Below are 18,564 nucleotides of genomic sequence, written 5' to 3' on the forward strand. Positions count from 1 at the left end.
CCACTCAAGAGATTGTTACTTAAGCTAAAAGATATGGGGAATTGGATAAATCTTGGATATGGATAAAACATTGAAGGGTAGAAAACAACAGGTACTTATTAGAGAAGTAACATCTAGATGTGTGGGGGGTTCTAAATGGGATGTCCGGGGATCGGTGTTGGGACCACTACAGTTCTTAATTTACATCAGTGACTTGTACTCAGCAACCCGATGCATATTACTCAAATTTACAGATGATGCCAAGTTAGGAGGGGTAGTGAAATCAGCAGTGGTAGTTCAGAAATTACAAAAGGAGTTGAACAAAATATGCCAGTGGGCAGAATAATGGCAGATGTAAAATACTGTACATAGCAAGGGAAATAAATGGTATCGTAATAGCTAAGGACGAAGTTGAACAAGACCTAGGAGTTTTAGTAAACTTGATGTTCAACATGTCCAACCAGTGCACAGCAGCAATCAATAAAGCCAATAGAATTTTGAAATAAATAGACAAAACAGTAGAATACAAGTCAGATAAAGTCATGGTCCAACTGTATGGTGCTCTGGTCGGATCACACCGTCAGTACCTTGTTTGTTTCTGGTCATCCAGACAATAGGAAACATTCAGGCATTGGAGCCAGTGAAGAGAAGAGCCACAAGACTGAGCACTACTCTTAGTGGTCTAAGTTATCAGGAAAACTGGAGAAACTTGAACTCTTCAACCTTGAATGGAGGCATCTGCGAAGTGGTCTTAGAGATATGAGACAGTAAATGGTACAGAAAAGTTAAATCTGGAAAATTACTTTCAGTGGTAAGAGAAGGACAAGGGGCCACAGGTTCAAACTGTTTAAAGGTAAATTTAGGACTGATATCAGGCAGTTCTTTTTTCACAGAGTGATCATACTTGGAATTGACTCCTGGATAGAATAGTGGAGGTAAACTCCAGAATTGTTTAAGAACCAATTAGATGCTGCAGTGGGGGTACTTTAGGGCTATTCTGGATGGATGAATTAAGATGAGCCAAATTACCATACTCTTCCATAATTATCTTGTCACTTGCTGTGCATTGTCTGTTTTTATTTGGATTTCCAGCATTTGCAATTTTTTTCTTTTTATTTGTACTCTTACATTGAAATATTATACTTTTATAGTGAAAGAACAAACTTGCATTTATTACTTGAAGCCCAATTAAGTGCATTCTTTTTCAGAATCTGATTCTTTTACTTTAAATTGAGTGTTAAATATTCTGGTTTAAAGCACAATTTGTTTAAATTCATGGAATTTCACAGCTTCTTATAGGCCATTCACTCACTTCAGTTCACAGATTCTGGACTCACTGGCACGTTGTGTCATACAGACAAACTATTTCACACATGCCTAAAACCAAGGTATTGGTAAGCCTGAGTGAGAGCACACATTAAGGTCAATTAATTTTTTTTTCAAAAAATATACTTTATTCATAAAATTTGCAGCAATACAGTTGTCATATCACATTCCAAACGTACACAATACAGATTATACAATTTGCAGGTTAAATCAAGTACAGTTCAATGAACACATTGTACATAATTACAGTTCATGACACTCTAGGGTGCCTCATTGCATTACACTCAATACAGATTATTGATAACAAGTACGTTACAGGTTCTTTACAGGTTCTTTACAGGTTCTTTACAGGTTCTTTACAGGTTCTTTACAGGTTCTTTACAGGTTCTTTACAGGTTCTTTACAGGTTCTTTACAGGTTCTTTACAGGTTCTTTACAGGTTCTTTACAGGTTCTTTACAGGTTCATTACAGGTTCATTACAGGTTCATTACAGATACATGACATCAATTAGAATTTTACATTCTGCCCGAGGGGGTTTTTCCCTGATTGCAGCCCCTCGGTATACAATGGCGGGCAGGCTCTAAACGGTTGCCTTTCCCCACAGAGCCTTTGCGGCGGCCGCACCCATCCTCAGTGAGTCCCTGAGCACGTAGTCCTGGACCTTGGAATGTGCCAGTCTGCAACACTCTGTCGAGGACAGCTCCTTGCACTGGAAGACCAGCAAGTTTCGGACAGACCAAAGGACGTCTTTCACCGAGTTGATGGTCTTCCAGCAGCAGTTGATGTCCGTCTCAGTGTGCGTCCCCGGGAACAGCCCATAGAGCACAGAATCCTGTGTTATAGAACTGCTTGGGACGAACCTGGACAGATACCACCGCATCTCTCTCCAGACCTTCTTTGCAAAGGCACATTCCAGAAGGAGATGGCTGACGGTCTCGTCTCCACCGCAGCCTCCTCGGGGACAGCGCGCGGTGGCGCTGAGAGTCCGTGAGTGCATGAAGGATCTGACGGGAAGGGCCCTTCTCACCACCAGTTAAGCTAGGTCTTGGTGCTTGTTTGAAAGCTCTGGCGATGAGGCGTTCTGCCAAATGACATTGACAGTCTGCTCGGGGAACCGACAGGATCCACCATCTCCTTTTCCCGCAGGGTCTCGAGGACGTTACGTGCGGACCACTTATTAATGATACAGCTTCTGTACAATTGCTTGAGAAATGGGCGCTGACAACTGCTATGTTGGCCTGTTTTATTTGTAGACTAGGCTAAATTTAAGAATGTACAGATGAAAAGATTAGTGCATCTCTACACTGCAAATGTTTCAATGCTGCACTACTTTCAACAGGTAAAGAGAAAGCATCCACTCGATCATTATTAGACACTTGAAAACAGTCAGTATTTTTGTGTAGCTCCTTGTTAGACAAATAAGGGCGGAATGTTTTGCTGCTTCTGTTCTGCACCCCTCCCACTCTACTTTCTGAATTTTACTTTTTAACGAAATAAAGGAATGTTGACTGACATTACTTCATTTTAACCCATTCATAGCATTGCTTTACATGTCAGTTTATACTAGTATATAATTTTTTTTTAAAACACCAATTTCTTCGAAATGACAACACAGAAACAGACCGTTCAGCTCAACCAGTCCGCTTTGGTGTTTATCCTCCACACAAGTAGTAGTCCTAATCCCATGTGTCTGCACTGTTCCAATATCCCTTTATTCCCTTTTCCTTCAATCATCTCTCTTACCTATTCTAAAATGTATCACCTCACATTTACTGACATTGAATTCCATCTGCCACTTTTTTGCCCATTTCGCCATCTTATCACTATCCCCTTGCAGCTTCCTTTTGGTCCTTAGAATTATTTACTATCTCTTCTATTTTCATTTTGTGTGCAAATTTGGATACCACTTTCTCCAATTGTAATCACTCGACTGATGCATTTTGTCCTAAGTAAACAAAATTTGACACTGAGCCACATAAGGAGGTATTAGGACAGGTGACCAAAAACTTGGTCAAAGAGGTAGGTTTTAAGGAGTGTCTTAAAGGAAGAGAGAGGCAGAGAGCTTTGGGGGAGAATTCCAGACCTCAGGGTCTAGGCAACTGAAGGCACGGTCATTAATGTTGAAGTGATTAAAATCGGGGATACGCAAGAGGCCAGAATTGGAGGAGTGATCTCGGAGGGTTCTAGGAGATTACAGAGATAGGGAGAGGAGAGGCCATGGATTTGAAAACAAGGATGAGAAAATCGAGGCGTTGCTGGACTGGGAGCCAATGTAGATTAGTGAGCATGGGTGAACAGGACTTGGTGTAAGTTAGGATACGGGCAGCAGAGTTTTGGATGAACTCAAGTTTATGCATGGTAGAAGATGGGCAGCTGGCCAGGAGAGCAATGGAATAGTCGAGACGTGAGGTAACAAAGACATCGATGAAAGTTTCAGCAGCAGATCAACTGAGGCAGGGCCGGAAACAGGCGGTCTTGGTCACATGTCCATCCACTCTAAGCAGCTGCCTTTTCTAACTCCTATTCCTCCATTCTAACTAATTTTTAGTCCAATTTACTATCCTGCCCCAATTCCATATCCTTTAATCTTCTCCAGTGGTCTCCTGTGTGGTAACTTGTTAAAAGTTTTCTGTAATTTCATGTACACTACACCCACTGCATTTGCTCCATCCACGATATCTTTCCCTCAAAGAACTCTCAAGTTTGTCAAACATGGTCTTCCTTTCTGAAATCTGCTTCACGTTACTAATGCTTGTAAACATTCACTCACTGAAATGGCATCTATTGATTTCAGTAGAATTTTAGTTAGATATATAGCTTGGTGTAGTGCAACCTTTAGCTGGTAGAAACATTTAAGTTGGCCTCAGTGCCAGATTTATGACATTTGGTGGTAGTAAAATCGAAAAGAAAATGACAGAACACTTTCAATCTAAAACAAGTAAAAAGGACTGTCTTAGATAACTACAGATCCTTGGGAAGATGAGGGACAAAATTTCCTTTGATTTGACACTTAATCTCAAAGACCTGCACTTTTTTCTCCTGTATATGGGTACTAGTCTATGGCTATAATTTTATTGTATATAAATCAATGGTGTATATTACACATGTAAATACTCATTTAATAAATGTAAATTAAGATTCAGATGAAGTGCCTAAACCATAGTGTTTTAGACAATGGAAGTTAATTTAGACATTCCAGTGATCATCTATTGTTGGTTTGATCTGATTCCTGTGAGCTCAGCAGGGGTAGTTTTCCAACCAGTCTAATCAGAATTTATTTTTGGGGGTGTGGGGAAGTAGCCAGTTTTATGGACAGGTTACTGGAGAATCACAAGGAGGGGAAAAGTCAGAGGGACAGTCCATCCGCTTTCTTTAGAAGTAATCAAAAGAGGAGGGGAAAAAAACATATTCGAGGCCAGTCAGTCGGGATAGTCTGCAGAGAGTGAGTCAAGAAAGGCCTAGGCAGTTTATTGTAAGATTTGTGCCAACCAAGTCCGTTTAAGCCTTGGTCTGTTTCAATGCTAGACTGACCAAAGCAAATATTAGCCCGCTAGGGCAAGGCAGCATTTTTTTTATTCACGAGAAGGGATATGAGGTTTTAATACAACTTTCACTCTATGTCCCCTTTGATGACTTGTATTTGACCATGTCTCACTAAACTGCTTTCTGTCCACCTACTGAAACAGTTCAGGTCCCAAAGACATAGTATTGTCATGCCTCCAGGTTGAGCTATCGCATGGTTGCAAATTTGGTAGTGCAAGTCCATTCCTGAACATAAGATGCAGAAACCACTTAGAGCAGTGACCAGCAATGCTGGGCCAGAGGATATCTAAGACAGACCTGAAATTTATAACAGCTGACCACACTGAATCTTATAGAAATTGCGATGAATGTATTGTATCTGTGATGTTCAAATAATCGGTTCTGTGTAATTGGCAGGCTCGGCATGCAGATAATCCAGATCCATTCAGTGACATTTTTGATGATGATGATACAGACTCTCGAGAAAATCGGGACACTTACTGGTCAGAAGCAGATAAACAGGTCATGGCTCCCTGCTTAGGACTACTGAAAGCAGCCAAAGCATGCCTGAAAAAGGTCTCTGGAGCAGTGAAAACTCATGGGAAGGTAGACACCTTACAACACATAACACAGTTGGATGATTTGGGCGATATTACCAGAGAAATTAGTCCTAGGTGAGTGGCATTTTTATTGCTAAATGAAAAACTTGGCCTGCAACTTTATTATTTTGTATCTGTGTTGGGGGGTGAGGGGGCAAGGGGAAGAGTTATTTTTTAATCAAAATGTTAGCTTGTACGAGCAATTCCAGGTTTGAAAAAAAAATTTCTGGAGCACCTTATTGATGGCACTATGCTGAATGTGGCTTCTCATAACAATTGTGATCATTATTCTAGTCTTCATCTTAACCATGAATTGTTGTGATAAATATTATCATCTACTTACAAATTGGGCCCTTGACCTGAAGTTTCAGGTTAGGGATGGGGGCAGGTTATACAAATCTTCTAAGTGTCAGTGGTAGCACTCCCAATTCTGAGTCAGAAGATCCAGTGACTTGAGCACATGATCTGGCCTGACATTCCAATGCAATACTGAGGGAGTGCTGCACTGTCGGAGGTGCCGTCTTTCACATGAGTCATTAAAACTGAGGCTCTGTCTGCCTGCACAAGGTGGACATAAAAAAATCCTGTGGTACTATTTGAAGAAGAGCAGGGGAATTCTCCTGGCCAACATTTATCCCTAAACAGATTATCTGGTCATTTACCTTATTGCTGTTTGCAGGACATGGCTGTTCGCAAATTGGCTGTTGCATTTGCCTACATAACAACATTGACTGCAAAAATACTTAATTGGCTGTGAATCACTTTGGATGCTACAAAAATGGATTCTTGATAAATTTTGCACTTTTTTTTGTACCAATAAATGTAAACTTCTGAGATGTGCATGCAGTCAGTATCGATTTTATCAGTACTTGAGTTCCGTACTGACTTTTCAAGCTACTGTATGTTTGGAGCCACTGTTGGTAAAGTTGTTGCTTTCCTCCCCTAGTGTTGATGAATTGGTCTTAAGTCTTTATCCTCCAATGAACTATATTACTGTGCAAATGAACGTGAGTACTTACCCTTCACCTTGAAATATACAACTAGCAATATTGAGTTGTTGTACCCTTGTCTTGGTTCAGGAAGAAGGTGTGATGTGAATGGCAAGATGGTTCTGTTTGTGCCTTTATTAAAATCTTGATTCTGTTTAATGTGATCCAAATTGATTCCAGGAGTATGAAGTGTACAGTTTTACAGAAATGCAAGAATAGAATAGGCTTAGTATTGTAGATCTGTGTGTAATCCCATATACCTCGCTACGTGTGCATATATATTTATTGTGGCAGCTGTTTCTTTCCTGTTTTGTGCATCTTTTGCTGAACAAGATGACAGGCTGAATACCTGCCAGCAAATGTACAGGTTAGGCAGAGTGATCTACCACCTGACTCTCTTTTTCAGTGCCTTTTTTTTTGAAAGTGCACCTTCTCTCTGCTCAGACCTTCCAGGGTGACTTGGAAATCAGCTGTGTGGGAATTGGAGGCATGATACTGTGTACAGTAGGCTGGAGTGCTAATACACTATGTTGGCCAGACCTTGCTGATTCTAAGGGATGCAGTCCTTTACACTGCATCCAAGTACATAAGGAAATTTGGAACGAGCAAAGACCATTAATTCCATCAAGCCTGCTCCTTTCAGACCGTGTACCTTCAGTTATTCTCCTGAGGGGAAATTTCTGATTTTGAAAAGCTCCCTGATCCCCAAAAGTAATCAAGTGAAACCCAGAATACTTATCCAGCCTCGCGTCTACTGTTCAACCCTGGCCCAATGCCCTCTAGACAAATTTTGAACTGCCATGTGCCGTGGTGACTGTTGTATCGCATAATGTATTTGATCATCTCTGGTGTACAGTAGGAACCTGTAGGTTTTCTGTCTAAACGTTGTCAGTATTTTTGTCTGAATTGTTTTCAAATTATTTTTTTAAATATATGTGTGGCTTTTTTTTTTCAGGCTGCAAAGGTTGCTGCTGTCCTGAACAAAGTTCTGGAAATAACCAAGTGAGTTAAATGAATTACTTGGAAATTGTACCTAAAATATTCCTATTTTCACATGCCCCTAATTCTTATAGTTTTCATGTTGCTAAAACGATAGGATTGCAGTATGCATTTGGTATTTTTTTCTGTGATGTTAGAGGACACACTCTGTTGCACCTTCACATCAGCACAGTTGCCTTTTGGTAGTCGGCATGAACTATGTGCTACATCTCTGACTGAAGAGATGGTCCTAATGCAAACGAAAAGAAGAAAAAGATAAAAGTATAGTATGCATAACATTCCTGCCTCTGCAGTTGAGCACCAGCTACCACTAGGTGGTGGTAGTGTCACTCGTTCTCCAAATCCAGCTACACTTGTACTGGTTCAGAATCATTGCCAATCTCACAATATGATGTGAGATGCTCACCTGACAAAGGAGAAAGCCTCCGAAAGCTTGTGATTTTCAAATAAAACTGTTGGACTATAACCTGGTGTTGTAAGATTCCTTACATTAATCTCACAATATAGCATTTCTCAGCATAAAATGGTGGCTGGATTAACAACTTGTCTCCCTGCCACCATCTCCTCCCACAGTCATTGGATATATAATTGAAAATTCACATGCTGGTGTTTAAATAAAATATCACCATTGTATGTGGGGAGTTCCACTAAATCCAAGAGTGGGTGTTTTAAATGGGCAAATGCCAGTCCATGCATAGCTTTTCCACATAAGCACTATAACTAAGAAATTTGTGAACTTAAATTGTTAAAACTTTTTTTTAACATGTCACAAAGTTAAAGGGCTTACATTATGCATTTTTTTATATCATGTATCCACTTACTAATTGCACTCTTAAGTTGATGGGTTCTAGTTTTAAGACTCTTGATTCTAATTACACACCAAGCCCTCTGTTGGAAATATGCTAATATTGCTACCAAGGGTTGTTAATCCTTCTTAATAATAACTTCCACAGTGATTCGGGCACGAGTGTGACTGAACATGCAAGCTTTATTATAGACACAAGAACAATATTCTAAGGCGGTTATACCAAACAACAAGTATTCATATAATATTCTAATACAGTTATATCAAATAAACAAGGGTGGCACAACCTGTCCCGAGGAAATTTCAAGCTGATCAGACCTGGTTCGTAGGGTGTGTGTGGGCCTCCATCACCCCCGAAGCTGCATCTAACTGTAGTGGGATAGGGTCTCAGTTTATATATCTTTCTGATGCATAGTTGCTTCTGGTAGCTTAATGACATTTAGTCCCATGAAGTCATCTGTCCTGGACACCTCCTCCTCCTCCTCCCCCCACCCCCCGGCTGCCCATTGTTCCAGACATCCATTGTTAACTGTTGTCAATTCTATCTATCTTATGGGGGAGGGACATGCCCTTTTCTTTCTGTGTATTTTGATTGTTCGGATGGAGACATTTAAGATGTCGTCAAAGTTACCTAATTAACTGAACAAAGCTCCTGCAATTAACATAACAGGATTAGTCTGCGTCCAGGTCCTGAGTCTTTGATTATGCCTTGGGACGTTTTGTTATCTGTTTCTGACAGTTGGTCTTCAGTGTGCCTGTTTGCGAATATTGCAGAGGCAATAATACTATGAATCACTTTGCCTGATGTCAGGCATATCATTTCCTGTGGAATGCTGGCCCCCTTTGTATTCTCATGCAAGGCCTGCACTTCGCTTTTTAACAAAATGCCTGAAGCTTTGTTGGATGGGATACGTAATTATAATTTTGTCTAGAAATCGTATTTCTTACACCCTCAGGCCAATAACTTGCATTTCTATAATGCTCAGTGTGTACAAAGAAATAAGTTGGAGGGACTTACGCAGTATTAGGAGAGGAAGAAAGGCAAAAACATGGTCGAAGGATGAGAGCCTCAATGAAGTCTTGAAAGCAGGGAGAAGATGGCAAGGTGGAGGTGCTGAGGGAGTCCTAGAAAATGGATAAAGTGGCTGAAACAGTGGCACTTCAGTGAGTGGAGGGATGTAGGGCTGGACGAGATAATGGAAGTTGATTCTCTGGATGGAGGTGTGGATGAGACACTGCCCATGGCACTCTGCATGACTTGTAGTTTACGAAAGGTAAAAGCAAGAAGAGCATTTGTGAAGTTCAGCTGTGAGGTGATAAAATCAAGGATTAGGGCTTCAGAGGATAGAGGTAACATAGAAACATAGAAAATAAGAGCAGGAGTAGGCCATTCGGGCCTTCGAGCCTGCTCCGCCATTCAATGTGATCATGACTGATCCTCTATCTGAATACCATATCCCTGCTCTCTCCCCATATACCTTGATGCCTTTTGTGTCTAGAAATCTATCTAGCTTCTCCTTAAATATATTCAGTGACTTGGCCTCCACAGCCTTCTGTGATAGAGAATTCCACAGGTTCACCACCCACTGAGTGAAGAAATTTCTCCTCATCTCAAGAGAAGTAGGGGCTGAGGGAGGCAATGTGTAGGTGAAAGAAAGTGGTCTTGGTGATTGATCAGTTGTGGGACAGAGAGATTCACTGTATAACCTGCTCTCTGTTGTGTCAGCGTGTACCCTGCCATAAGATTTTTTTAAAATTCATTCATGGGATGTGGCGTCGTTGGCAAGGCCAGCATTTATTGCCCATCCCTAATTGCCCTTGAGAAGGTGGTGGTGAGCCGCCGCCTTGAACTGCTGCAGTCCGTGTGGTGAAGGTTCTCCCACAATGCTGTTAGGAAGGAAGTTCCAGGATGTTGACCCAGTGACGATGAAATAATGGTGATGTATTTCCAAATCAGGATGGTGTGTGACTTGGAGGGGAATGTGCAGGTGGTGGTGTTCCCATGCGCCAGCTGCCCTTGTTCTTCCAGGTGGTAGGGGTCGCGGGTTTGGGAGGTGCTGTCAAGGAAGCCTTGGCGAGTTGCTGCAGTGCATCTTGTAGATGGTACACACTGCAGCCACAGTGCACTGGTGGTGGAGGGAGTGAATATTTAGAGTAGTGGATGGGGTGCCAATCAAGCGGGCTGCTTTGTCCTGGATGGTGTTGAGCTTCTTGAGTGTTGTTGGAGCTGCACTCATCCAGGCAAGTGGAGAGTATTCCATCACACGCCTGACTGGTGAGTCACTTGCCACAGAATACCTGTCTCTGACCTGCTCTTGTAGCTACACTATTTATGTGGCTAGTCCAGTTAAGTTTCTGGTCAATGGTGACCACCAGGATGTTGGTGGTGGATTCAGCAATGGTAATGCAATTGAATGTCATGGGGAGGTGGTTGGATTCTCATGTTGAAGATGGTCATTGCCTGGCACTTGTGTGGCGCGAATGTTAATTGCCACTTATCAGCGCAAGCCTGGATGTTGTCCAGGTCTTGCTGCATGCGGGCACGGACTGCTTCATTATCTGAGGGGTTGCAAATAGAACTGAACAATGTGCAATCATTAGCGAACATCCTCATTTCCGACCTTTATGAGGAGAGAAGGTCTTTGATGAAGCAGCTGAAGATGGTTGGGCCCAGGACACTGCCCTGAGGAACTCCAGAGACAATGTCCTGGAGCTGAGAGGATTGGCCTCCAACAACCACTACCATCTTCCTTTGTGCTCGGTATGACTCCAGCCATTGGAGAGTTTTCCCCCTGATTCCCATTGACTTTAATTTTACTTGAGCGCCTTGATGCCACACTCTATCAAATGCTGCTATGATGTCAAGGGCAGTCACTCTCACCTCACCTCTGGAATTCAGCTCTTTTGTCCAGGTTTGGACCAAGGCTGTAATGTGGTCTGGAGCTGAGTGGTCCTGGCGGAACCCAAACTGAGCATCAGTGAGCAGGTTATTGGTGAGTAAGTGCCCCTTGATAGTACTGTCGACGACACCTTCCATCACTTTGCTGATGATTGAGAGTAGACTGATGGGGCGGTAATTGGCCGGATTGAATTTGTCCTGCTTTTTGTGGACAGGACATACCTGGGCAATTTTCCACTTTGACGGGCAGATGCCAGTGTTGTAGCTGTACTGAAACAGCTTGGCTAGAGGCAAGGCTAGTTCTGGAGCACAAGTCTTGAGCACTACAGCCGGGATGTTGTCGGGGCCCGTAGCCTTTGCTGTATTCAGTGTACTCAGCTATTTCTTGATATTACGTGGAGTGAATCGATTTGGCTGAAGACTGGCTTCTGTGATGCTGGGATCTCGGGAGAAGGCTGAGAAGGATCATCCACTTGGCACTTCTGGCTGAAGATGGTTGCAAACGCTTCAGCCTTGTCTTTTGCACTCACGTACTGGGTTCTGCCATCATTGAGGATGGGGATGTTTGCAGAGCCTCCTCCTCCCATTAGTTGTTTAATTGTCCACCACCATTCACGACTGGATGTGGCAGGACTGCAGAGCTTTGATCTGATCCGTTGGTTGTGGGATTGTTCAGCTCTGTCTATAGCATGCTGCTTCCACTATTTAGCAAGCATGTAGTCCTGTGTTGTAGCTTTACCAGGTTGGCACCTCATTTTTAGGTACGCCTGGTGATGCTCCTGGCATGCTCTTCTATACTCCTCATTGAACCAGTGTTGATCCCCTGGCTTGTTGGTAATGGTATAGTGAGGGATATGTCTGGCCAAGAGGGTACAGATTGTGGTGGAATATTATGCTACTGCTGATGGCCCACAGTGCCTCATGGATGCCCAGTTTTGAGCTGCTAGATCTGTTCTGAATCTATCCCGTTGAGCACGGTGATGGTGCCACACAACACAATGGATGGTGTCCTCAGTGTGAAGATGAGACTTTGTCTCCATAGGACTGTGTGGTAGTCACTGATACCAGTATTGTCATGGACAGATGCATCTGCGACAGGTAGATTGGTGAGGACGAGGTCAAGTCTGGTTAGGTCAAATGTGCTTGAAGATGAGCATTTAACGAAAAAAAAATAACTTGCAGATAAAAAGTACTTCAGAGCATCAGACAATACAAGTTACAAGGTCTCGTCCCATTTTCTACATCACTGAGTTTGGTGTCTCAATACGTGAATTTGATGTTGCATAATTAATTGGGATTCTTGATGGCTTTAGTTCTTGATAAAGTGAAAAGCACTTTATTTAATTGAGGGCGGTGGGGGGAAGTATTCAGCAACAGCTTGCACACCTACGCTCACAAGAACAGTAATATGTAGGTAAACCTGTTAATCTGCTATGTCAGCTTGCCCACAGCCATTCCATACTTATGTTCAAATAGTCCTTTACAGTGCAACAGATGAAGCAGCTGATAAAGGTAAAACACAAGACCGGTTGAGAGCGGAGATTATGAAGCAGCACCTCTTAATGAGTTTGGGGGTAAAATTCCCCCATCTCCCATTGTAACACCATTTCTCCAGGGTTTCTGCTCATCTGAAGTTATGGTGTGAGATGGGCAAAACCCCCTGTGGAAATTACTGGTGCTAGTAATTCCCTGGCAGAAGAACTGATCTGTAGGAGAAAGGGACAGTTTACAAGGATATCAAACCCTGATCTTGAAACCTCTTTAAAAATATAATTTGAGGCAACTTTAGCATCACTGCACAGTGGTTTTCAAGCAATTGTAGTCTAAATTCTGAGCTACGTTCTCACCTAACTCTGGATATAAGCAGTGAAAGATTGTCTCGACGTGATAGTATAACAGCTTAGGCTTCACAGTGTATGGAATGTAACACTAATGCAGTGTGAAACCAGGTATAAAAGGTACCCAGGAGAGCCTGTTGGACATCCTGGACTCTTTTTAAATCAACTTGCAATTAATTTAAACATTTAGACAATTTTGGTGTCTCATGTACTGTCTAAAACATTTAAAATTTAACTATTAGGGGCAGTGCTCTGCACATCTGTCTAACCACTCATGCACAGAACTCTATTCTGGGCTGAAGAATTGGAGTTCTAAGTAGGCACTAGTCTGAGACTAGTAGCTGTAGTGTAAATACAGAATAAAGCAGGAGCGTGGCCACTTAGTCTTGGGAGTGTTATATAGTCTTTGCCAACTGTGCTGTCGCACTAAATGGGACCACATTGATAAACCATCTAATTGACCAGTGACATTTTTTAAACTGGGACATATAAACAAACTGCACACCAGATTCAAGAGCTAATTCTTTCTTTCTTTCTTTGTATAGATCCAGTCACGTGTGCCCTGAATCGGAGAGCAGCTGGTTGCAGTTTCTAAGTGGAGCAATTGATCACAATATGGACAAAGTGAAGGATTTAACACAGGGCAGTACTTAACAAATGAAAGTCGTCTACAGTTAGGTGCTGTTTGCAGAAAACTATAGACTGGGGAAGAGAATGTTTGTTCTATTTTAAGAAACCCAAAACAGTAAATAAAGTTGGTCGACATTTTAACAGTTGATAGACTGTTTATGTACATAAGCCTAAAATCTCTAGGCGACCATGTGTTTTATTAAAATTTCCTGTGATTATCCTTCCTTAGAGGCACACTGAGGTCTGAATTTAGTGATGTGCTTGCATGGATCTCAGCATTCTTAAGAATCTAGAGTGCTCTTTAGTTCTTTGAAATCTGCAACAGGATTTCAGCATCAAATTCAAAGATTTATTTTGTTTCTAGAATGTAATTTTTTTTTCTGTTAGGTATGCAGATGCAGTTGTGGGTTAGAATTTCTTCCTTCCATCAGAATGATGGAATGAAAGTCTCCCTTTTCTGCCAAGTGTTCCTATGTGAAATAAGTTTGGGAAGTCTTAGCCCAGTTTCCAGTAGATGTACATCTACAGCACAAAACGATCCACAATGAATCATAGAAGCATAGTATGGTTACAACACAGAAGGAGGCCATTTGGCTCATCAAGCCCGTGCTGGCTCTTTGTAAGAGCAATCTAGTTAGTCTCCTCTTTCCCTGTAGCCTTGCAAATTTTTTCCCTTCAAGTATTTCAAATCCAAATTGGTATTAGTTTCTATCAGCCTTTGTGTACACTGCAGTAAATTATGGAGCTTAATTCCAGGGGCTTTTCTCTGGCAGAAGGATAACATTTGAGATTTCCCAAAAAGTTCCATAAGCGAGATGGAGTCTCCCACATCATACAAAATATAAATGGTTTTGCCTTTTTTGTGGGCTTTAATAAAGTTATTCTGCTATTTGTTAGCGATTCGTGGTCTTGTTTCTTTAACATCACACTCTCATCTAGTGTGAAATATTTAAATTGCCTTTAATACAGTTTGGTAATGTGTGAGCCAGTGGCTGAAGGAAAATAAGGCACAAGAACGTAACTGATTCTTGAGAAAGAAGTTAAATGTATAAAGTATCAGATACAAAGAACATTGTTGCCTCTTTTTATGCCAAAGTGTCTTTCAGCACATTACAGTTTGGGAGTTCCTCTTACCTCTACCTAAAACCGCCCTATTTATATTGGATGGGAGCTTTCACCAACAGGAGGGAGAATAAGGGGGTCAAAGGGAGCCAAAAACTGGCTGCTACAAGCCCAATTGACTCCAGACAGTTCAGTCCCTCATTGTTGTATCCCAACTGTAGTTGATGAGTTTATTTAATGCAGCCTGCCTGACTCCTGTATTTATGTACATGAAAATGGTCCTTCTAAAAAGTTATTTTTAGACTGCATATATTAATGATCTGTGTCAGTACACATGCAATTTTTATAAACCTGTGTTAAGAGCTTATTGATGTCTAGATATAGTGAGAAGAATGTGTTTTTAAAGCTTTAATTACAGCTGAGTCACAAATAGGATGTTATGAGGCAAAAAGTGCTCTTATTTACTGTAAGAAAACTGGCAGGTTTCTAAGAGCAAATGGGAGCCATAACACCTCCAATCTTTTTCTTCACAATTATAAGTGATGTCCAAAGCAAGGTACACAGTGTTTAAATTATACTCCAAATATTTGAAGGTCTTGAATGTATAAATTTAATTTGACTGAAGCCCTTTCTGCCTCCAAGTATCCAGTTAACTAGCTGGGACTTGCATAATTGGTTTTGGCGTGCCTCACATAGGCAGAGTTAAATTAGCTTTAAGTATGGCTTACGTTTAAAGTTATTTGTCTTAGCCTTTGTTGATGTCAATGCACAGTTGTCACCTGCTCCTCCAATTTTCTTCCCTTTCTTAAATGCAGTGTATTGTGCTAGGGTTCCTAGCCTTCCAGTATCCCATCCAAATGATCAATCATCCTGTATGACCCTGGACAATAAAGGGTGGTAGTTCGTTCATGGATAGCTTCTAACCCAAGTGCAGTCCTCTCTTTACATTACCTTTCCAGCAGTTACTGATTTGAATTGAGAACTCTACCTCAATTTTGTTCTTTATTTCTCCTGAGTTTGGAGGTCACTGCCAATTGTAGTGTCCCACCCTTGCACCTGTTGAGAGTAGCTAACTCAGCAAATATGTAAGGGCAAATATGTAAGGGCAAGGCTGGATGGCATCTATTTTAATGCAAGGAGTCTTGCGAATAAGGAGGATGAACTGAAGGTGTTGATAAACACATGGGAGTATGATATTGTTGCTGTCACAGAGTCATGGTTGAGGGAGGGGCAAGACTGGCAGCTCAATATTCCGGGGTACAGAATCTTCAGGCGAGACAGAGGGGGAGGTATAAGAGGAGGGGGGGGTCGCAATATTAATTAAAGAATCAATTACTGCCATAAGGAGGGATGATATATTAGCAGGTTCCTCTAATGAGGCCATATGGGTGGAGCTTAAAAACAAAAAGGGGGCAAGCACTTTGATGGGAGTGTACTATAGGCCCCCAAACAGTCAGGGGGAGATCGAGGAACAGATATGTAGGCAAATCTCAGAAAATTGTGCAAATAATAGGGTAATAATCGTGGGGGATTTCAACTTCCCCAATATTAACTGGGGTACTCAGAGTGTAAAAGGCTTAGAGGGTACAAAATTCTTAACGTGCATCCAGGAGAGCTTTTTGAGCCAGCATGTAGAAAGTCCGACAAGAGAGGGGGCGGTACTGGACCTAATTCTAGGGAATGTGGCCGGCCAAGTGGAAGAAGTGCTAGTAGGTGAGCACTTTGGTGACAGTGACCATAATTTGGTGAGATTTAAGGTGGTCATGGAAAAGGACAGGGAGGGGCCGGAAATAAAGGTTCTAAATTGGGGGAAGGCCGATTTTAATAGGATAAGGCAGGATCTGGCCAAAATGGACTGGGATCAGCTGCTTGTAGGAAAATCCGCATCGGAGCAATGGGAGTCTTTCAGAAGGGAGATTGAGACCATACAATAGCAACATGTTCCCGTAAAGGTCAAGGGTGGTTCCAAGAACTCCAGGGAACCTTGGATGTCAGGGGATATACGAGAATGGATTAGGAAAAAAAGGAGGGCTTTTGGCAGATACAAAAGGCTAAAGACGGAGGAAGCCCTAGAGGAGTACAAAAAGTGCAGGGGGATACTTAAAAAAGAAATTAGGAGATCAAGGAGGGGCCATGAAATAACACTGGCGAGCAAAATAAAGGAAAATCCTAAGATGTTTTATAAGTATATTAAGGGTAAGAGGATGACTAGGGAAAAAATAGGGCCCATTAGGGACAAAAATGGCAATCTGTGTGTGGAGCCGGCAGATGTAGGAGGGGTTCTAAATTAATTTTTTGCATCTGTTTTCACTATGGAGAAGGACGATGTAGACATAGAAATACGGCAGGGGGACTGTGATATACTCGAACGTATTAACATCGAGCGGGAGGAGGTATTGGCGGTTTTAGCAGGCCTAAAAATGGATAAATCCCCAGGCCCGGACGAAATGTATCCCAGGCTACTGTGTGAGGCAAAGGAGGAGATTGCGGGGGCTCTGACACATATATTCAGAACCTCTCTGGCCACAGGCGATGTGCCAGAGGACTGGAGAACCGCTAATGTAATACCATTATTCAAGAAGGGGAGTAGGGAAAAACCGGGGAACTACAGGCCAGTGAGCCTAACATCAGTGGTAGGAAAATTATTGGAAAAAATTCTGAAGGACAAAATTAGTCTCCACTTGGAGAAGCAAGGATTAATCAGGGATAGTCAACATGGCTTTGTCAAGGGAAGATCATGTCTGACTAATTTGATTGAATTTTTTGAGGGGGTGACTAGGCGTGTGGATGAGGGTAACGCAGTGGATGTGGTATACATGGATTTCAGTAAGGCCTTCGATAAAGTCCCCCACAGGAGACTGGTCAAGAAGGTACGAGGCCATGGAATCCAGGGTGCCTTGGCACTTTGGATACAAAACTGGCTTAGTGGCAGAAGGCAGAGGGTGATGGTCGAAGGTTGTTTTTGTGACTGGAAGCCTGTGGCCAGTGGGGTACCACAGGGATCGGTGCTGGGTCCCTTGCTGTTCGTGGTCTACATTAATGACTTGGATATGAATGTAAAAGGTATGATCAGTAAGTTCGCTGATGATACAAAGATTGGTAGGGTGGTAAATAGTGAGGAGGATAGCCTCAGTCTGCAGGACGATATAGATGGGTTGGTCAGATGGGCGGAACAGTGGCAAATGGAATTTAACCCAGAAAAGTGCGAGGTGATGCACTTTGGAGGGACTAACAAGGCAAGGGAATACACAATGAATGGGAGGACCCTAGGCAAGACAGAGGGTCAGAGGGATCTTGGTGTGCAAGTTCACAGATCCCTGAAGGCGGCGGAACAGGTAGATAAGGTGGTAAAGAAGGCATATGGGATACTTGCCTTTATTAGCCGAGGCATAGAATATAAGAGCAAGGAGGTTATGATGGAGCTGTATAAAACACTGGTTAGGCCACAGCTGGAGTACTGTGTGCAGTTCTGGTCGCCACACTACAGGAAGGATGTGATCGCTTTGGAGAGGGTGCAGAGGAGATTCACCAGGATGTTACCAGGGCTGGAGCGCTTCAGCTATGAAGAGAGACTGGGAAGATTGGGTTTGTTTTCCTTGGAGCAGAGGAGGCTGAGGGGGGACATGATTGAGGTGTACAAAATTATGAGGGGCACAGATAGGATGGATACTAAGGAGCTTTTTCCCTTCGTTGAGGGTTCTATAACAAGGGGACATAGATTCAAGGTAAAAGGCGGGAGGTTTAGAGGGGATTTGAGAAAGAACTTTTTCACCCAGAGGGTGGTTGGAGTCTGGAACTCACTGCCTGAAAGGGTTGTGGAGGCAGGAACCCTCACAACATTCAAGAAGCATTTGGATGAGCACTTGAAATGCCATAGCATACAAGGCTACGGACCAAATGCTGGAATATGGGATT

At 42.4% G+C, this 18,564-nt stretch overlaps 1 protein-coding gene across 1 annotated transcript in view; it reads left to right on the forward strand.

The window, feature by feature from the left end:
- Nucleotides 1–14,483, forward strand: part of ccndbp1 (cyclin D-type binding-protein 1) — a 33,113-nt gene extending 18,630 nt beyond the window's left edge. Inside the window, exons 8-11 of the mRNA XM_068000617.1 lie at nt 5,246–5,502; nt 6,374–6,434; nt 7,372–7,418; nt 13,503–14,483. Of these exons, the coding sequence (XP_067856718.1) occupies nt 5,246–5,502; nt 6,374–6,434; nt 7,372–7,418; nt 13,503–13,611 (474 nt within the window). The 3' untranslated portion in view covers nt 13,612–14,483. The remainder of the gene's footprint in view (nt 1–5,245; nt 5,503–6,373; nt 6,435–7,371; nt 7,419–13,502) is intronic.
- The last annotated feature ends 4,081 nt before the right edge of the window (nt 14,484–18,564 follow it).

The sequence above is a fragment of the Heptranchias perlo genome, chromosome 19, assembly GCF_035084215.1.
Source record: "Heptranchias perlo isolate sHepPer1 chromosome 19, sHepPer1.hap1, whole genome shotgun sequence".
In the NCBI taxonomy this organism is placed as follows: domain Eukaryota; kingdom Metazoa; phylum Chordata; class Chondrichthyes; order Hexanchiformes; family Hexanchidae; genus Heptranchias; species Heptranchias perlo.